This window comes from Myotis brandtii, unplaced genomic scaffold, assembly GCF_000412655.1.
Source record: "Myotis brandtii unplaced genomic scaffold, ASM41265v1 scaffold106, whole genome shotgun sequence".
In the NCBI taxonomy this organism is placed as follows: Eukaryota; Metazoa; Chordata; class Mammalia; order Chiroptera; family Vespertilionidae; genus Myotis; species Myotis brandtii.
This window is the reverse complement of record NW_005353584.1, coordinates 387024-393023: the sequence shown is the minus strand read 5'-3', so window position 1 is coordinate 393023 and position 6000 is coordinate 387024. Positions and strand designations below refer to the sequence as shown.

The 6000-nt window shown below is 41.7% G+C and overlaps 1 protein-coding gene across 1 annotated transcript in view; it reads left to right on the top strand.

The window, feature by feature from the left end:
• The first annotated feature begins 2321 nt into the window (after positions 1–2321).
• IFT57 (intraflagellar transport 57) overlaps positions 2322–6000 on the top strand; it is a 68309-nt gene continuing 64630 nt past the window's right edge. The window contains exon 1 of the mRNA XM_005856980.2: positions 2322–2797. Within this exon, the coding sequence (XP_005857042.1) occupies positions 2586–2797 (212 nt within the window). The 5' untranslated portion in view covers positions 2322–2585. The remainder of the gene's footprint in view (positions 2798–6000) is intronic.

Below are 6000 nucleotides of genomic sequence, written 5' to 3'. Positions count from 1 at the left end.
ATGGAAGAGAATTTGGGTGTACATTCTTACACATGTGAAGAAAACTACTTCCATCAGGGAAAAGACCTCTTAAAGTATTAACGATTATGGACTTATGAACAAAGATTCAGCAAAAGTAATTCCTGGGGCCTTATAAAAATGAAATGACATTTCAGTATTCTTTCTGTGGGAAATGCAGTGCTGAACAGTTGGCTTTTCCTTCATTATTTCTGTGCCACAGCTACTGGAGGACACTTTATATTTTAGTCTTTTTCTTCTTCTTTACAGCAATTAAGGGGGGAAATAGTTCTTCATACTGCTTTCAAGACACGTTACATCACTAGTGTACCTGGGAATGGAATGGCTAGGTTGTGGGAGAGTTGTCCCTTCCCCCACCCCCCCAAGAAAAAGTACATGTTGTTGGAGGATTCCTCTCAGCCAAAAGACAATGCTTGACTATTTCATCCTGAGTGCTTTATATAATTTCTGAAATGTCAGAACATCTTATGTAGGCAGCATCTCCCTGTGTGTAACCAATTAACCTGTCAAGTCCAACACCTTTTTGAGAGTCATTTTAAAGCATGATTTACAACTTAAAATCTTTTTCAATCATAAAAAGTTGTACATCATCTTGTACTCTGAAAGTAACAGGTGTGCCACAATGCGGTGGTTGGAGTGGGGATGTATGGGGAAGAAACACCATTTTAAGGAGGCAAAGAAAAAGACCAATTCGGCAACGGGGTGCAGTCAAATCCAATTTTCCCACTCATCTTTATTAAAAGCAGCTGGTTAATGACTTGTAGTAGGCAAATAAACAATGTCATTTATTTAAAAAGTAATTCTCAATGGCCTTCCCCTTTGGGTTGTTTTCTACACAAAGTAGTTATTTTATGTATTTCCTTTCATAAATAGAAAGGTATTTGCCTTTCTGATTTTTCACTTTGATACCTTTATTAGTATCAGAAACAAGGTAGGTCTAGTGCAGTGGTTCTCAACATTGGCTGCACATTAGAATCACCTGGGAATATTTCCTTTCATAAATAGAAAGGTATTTGCCTTTCTGATTTTTCACTTTGATACCTTTATTAGTATCAGAAACAAGGTAGGTCTAGACTGATATTAAAATGAAAAGTGCTCATCTGCCCATTTTTTCTAACAGAACCCAAGAGATATTACAGATAAATTTCAAACTTCGGCTACATCCAAAACTGTGACTCTTCTATATTCCCTAGTAGCAGATATAGGAGATCAGAGATCCTTCAAAAACCACATTATAAACACAAACACATACTCAACTTCTTGCCGTAAGTTTTCTTCTCCCAGGAAACCTCCAAGCATCTACTACTTACCTCGTTTTTTATGTAGCTGTTAGGAAAATTTCTTGATACACAGGATTTCTTTGAGAACTGTAAAAGTGTGGTGAGATTTGTCCCCTATCTTGTATTTTCTAGATCAGTAGCTGCCAAGTACAGTGGGGCCTTGACTTACGAGTGTCCCGACTAACGAGTTTTTTGAGATACCAGCTGTCTCCCCCGATTTTTTGCATTGAGTTGACAGAGTAATTTGAGTTAACGAGCTCGGTCTGGGAACGAATTAAACTCGTAAGTCAAGGCCCCACTGTACAGTAATAATACTGTCTTTAGCCACATTTAGAGCTATAGCGCAGGGAAATACATTCCTTTCAAGATTATCCCCTCTATTTTAACAAGGAACGCCAAAACGTTATACTGCCTTGTAATGGGCTTGAAACAGGTTAGGAGCAGAAGGATGTGAGTTTATAATTCTTGTTTCTGAGGTAGAACAAATCCTTCGGAATGGCTCCTTTTTTGCTTATCCTGTGCCATTCTTTTCCACCACCGCCTCCCAACCAACAACCCCTTTCTTAGCCCTGGAGTAATACTAGCCGGGGATGGTAATACGTCTAGTCCTGTAATACACTGTGAAATCAAACACAGCACTCCCTAATGAAAGGCTAAGTTTAAGGGGAAAAAAGAAAGACCCTCCTTTGGAAAGTTGCTGTGTGGTAAAGGAAGCATCAGGGTATCGACTATCTTTACAACTGAAAACTTTCAACGTTGAGAAGAAACATAAAGAAGAAAACAGTGGACTAGCATAGCCTCCAATACTGCTAGCCTTCCTTGTTCTTTAATCTTTTAAGCTGCTACCCCTGGACTCAGACGCCCGCTCAGCTGCCATTGGTAACCACCAGGTCTAACCAGCCCCAAGCCAACCAAGGGCCGGCGGGAAAGCCCAGCACAAAGGCCAGCCGACCCTCCTCCGCTTTCCAGCAGCAGCAGGAGGAGGCGTGGCACAACCTGGGTCGCCGGACGCCACGCCCCCACGAGGGGCGGGGCTGCCTCCGAGCCACTTCCTCCTCCGAGGCTGGGGAAGGGGCGGGCCTTGCGTGACGTAATCCAGAAAGCCCGCTCTGGTTGGAGAACATTTGGAAGCGATGTGGGCGGGAAGGAGGCGGAGTCTAGTTTCCCGGGGGACGGGTTGCTTGGCGGTCGCCTAGTAACCGGTCGCGGCAGTCCCTGCGGCGGCAGCGCAGGCCGCGGAAATCTGTGTGCTGGAGCCCACGCTGGGCTCCTTCTGTCTGTGGTGCGATGGCGGCCGCCGCGGCAGTGGTCACGCCGTCGGGTTTAGAGGATGCGGTGTCTCGGTCCCATGGCGAAGGGGCTGGGGAGGCGGTCGTGGAGCGGGGGCCCGGCGCGGCCTACCACATGTTCGTGGTGATGGAGGACCTGGTGGAGAAGCTGAAGTTGCTCCGCTATGAGGAGGAACTCCTCCGGAAGAATAACCTGAAGCCCCCTTCCAGGTGGGTGCCCTCGTCCCTGGCACCTGGGTGCCGCCTGGGAAGGTGCCTCTCTCCTCCTGCCTTTTGGGGAGCGCCTAGCGCGGGTTAGCAAGCACTTGCCTCCATCTTCCTATCCTGGAAGGGGCACTTCACCCCAAACTTGCCGACGGAGGGCCGCCGTGGAACTCACGGAGTTTTGACTTGCTTTTTAGTAGAAAGAATAAAGTTTTGAAACAGCAGAAGGGATTGGGAGACAGCTTGCCTGGTCTTTAAAGCACAAACGCACCTCCACAAAATAACAAACTTTTTTTTTATGGTTATAAAAGTAATAAAATATATTGTAGAGAACTCAGAAAAACACAAGTAAATTTGAAGAAAAATACCAAAATCACCCGTAATCTCATTCCCAAAGATGAAGGCCGTTATCGTTTTAAGACCTATCTCTCGTTTTTGTTTTCCTCTGGAAGAACCTGCCCCTGCAGCCGGTAACCATGGGTACCCAGGACCTTGCTGAGCACTTTATATGCAGTTTAGTGAACTTGTTGACTAATTGTTGTGGTCGAAAGGACTGCTGCCTTTGCAATAACAGTACTCTCAGAAACTGAGAACTGGAAAGACAAATGAAATGGCAACGGCTGGAATTGTCTCTTTGTCGTAGAACCTAAAGTTCTGTCGTTCTGGTGGGGAAAAGCTCATCAGATCCTGAAGCCAGTGCCCTTGGTTGCTGAGGATAATGGGCAGCTAGCACTTTGTCCTCCCATCGATGTAGCTTAGCGATTGACAGATAAATAAGTTTTATAGCTTTTCCTTCACATTAGTACATTTGTTTATTGTATAATAGACAATTTAGGTTAAAAATCTGTAATACTTTCTCTTAAAGGCCATAGGTAGGGTCACATAGTTTCCCTTAACAGTTTTGATCTCATTCCCTGCTCTCTTTCAATAACTTGAATGATAAGATGTGCAGGCTTTAGGTAAACTGTCCATATTGCCAAGTCTGTCCATAATAGAAGAAAAGTTAGAGGGAAAGGTAGTATTGTTTGATCCATGGTAGAAATTGTAGAATTGGAAGTTGTTACGTAAATGAATTGATCAGGATAATACAAACAATCAACATTTTCTGCTAAAAAATGCATATTTTCTCTAGTATATTTTTTAAACTAAAAGAAGATGGCCTTAAGGTTCTTATTGATATAACCTCTGTGCTATTTCCTCCGGAGTGCCCTGTGGTACTTTGAATCATGGATTTGCATGGAGATATCTTGGTTTAATGATTCTCAACATGTGGTCTTCAGGGCAGCAGCAGCAGCATCACCTGGGAATTTATTAGAAATGCAATCCCACAGGCCCCTTCTGTATCAGAAATTCTAGGGGTGGCACCTACAAGTCTGTGTTTTGACAAGTCTTCCAAGTGATTCTGAGCGTGCTGAAGTTTAAGAACCACTGCCATAGGTCTACAGAATGTGTCAGAATCCATTCCTCTTTTCTGGAATTATCAGTCAATAAGGAAAAGATGAGTTGTTACCAGTAGGTGCTTCAAAAAGGATTGTAAACGTGTCCCTGCCAGGACTTCATGGGGTGACCTGCACAGATTTTATGACCTTTATTTCTTCACAACTTTCTGCTATCTTCCAGAACATTTATACTTATCCTGCAGGAAAAAAATTGGGAAACATGAAGTAGACTTCTGATTCTTATGAAAGATAGCTATCAATACAATTAGAAACATAATGGTAACAGCTACACATAAAAAAGCAAAATGAGGTCTTTAATTAAACTGAATTGAATATTTTTGCTAGCAAATTTTATTCCTAACATGTTTAGATATAAATCATACTGATCCTCATAGTACTGTTTTTAGTTGGCTGGATGATGTGGCAAAAGTCAACAAATGTTTCTTAGACTGGGGATGTGATATTCAGTGGTTCTTAATCCTGGCTATATCTTAGATCTATCTAGGAAGGTTTTGAAGTATACCAATATTGGGGCTTCCCTCCCAGAAGTCCTGATTTAATTCATGAGAAAAGAACTGTTTGGTCAGGTAGCAACAGTTTGAGGAGTTTCTTGGATGACTCAAATATGCAGCCAAGATGAGAACAACTGTTGAATGGAGCTGATAGAGTAGAAACAGTAAGTAAAGTTATCAGTGACAGTGTAAAAAATGTAAAAATGCATAGTGAATAATCATTAAGGTCTTGTTTTAAAATTCTGAGATTCTCTTAATTTCAAATTACCATTTTCAGTAAGTACTCTCATTAATTATTCCTGACATCTCACGGAGTTTTGACTTGCTTTTTAGTAGAAAGAATAAAGTTTTGAAACAGCAGAAGGGATTGGGAGACAGCTTGCCTGGTCTTTAAAGCACAAACGCACCTCCACAAAATAACAAACTTTTTTTTTATGGTTATAAAAGTAATAAAATATATTGTAGAGAACTCAGAAAAACACAAGTAAATTTGAAGAAAAATACCAAAATCACCCGTAATCTCATTCCCAAAGATGAAGGCCGTTATCGTTTTAAGACCTATCTCTCGTTTTTGTTTTCCTCTGGAAGAACCTGCCCCTGCAGCCGGTAACCATGGGTACCCAGGACCTTGCTGAGCACTTTATATGCAGTTTAGTGAACTTGTTGACTAATTGTTGTGGTCGAAAGGACTGCTGCCTTTGCAATAACAGTACTCTCAGAAACTGAGAACTGGAAAGACAAATGAAATGGCAACGGCTGGAATTGTCTCTTTGTCGTAGAACCTAAAGTTCTGTCGTTCTGGTGGGGAAAAGCTCATCAGATCCTGAAGCCAGTGCCCTTGGTTGCTGAGGATAATGGGCAGCTAGCACTTTGTCCTCCCATCGATGTAGCTTAGCGATTGACAGATAAATAAGTTTTATAGCTTTTCCTTCACATTAGTACATTTGTTTATTGTATAATAGACAATTTAGGTTAAAAATCTGTAATACTTTCTCTTAAAGGCCATAGGTAGGGTCACATAGTTTCCCTTAACAGTTTTGATCTCATTCCCTGCTCTCTTTCAATAACTTGAATGATAAGATGTGCAGGCTTTAGGTAAACTGTCCATATTGCCAAGTCTGTCCATAATAGAAGAAAAGTTAGAGGGAAAGGTAGTATTGTTTGATCCATGGTAGAAATTGTAGAATTGGAAGTTGTTACGTAAATGAATTGATCAGGATAATACAAACAATCAACATTTTCTGCTAAAAAATGCATA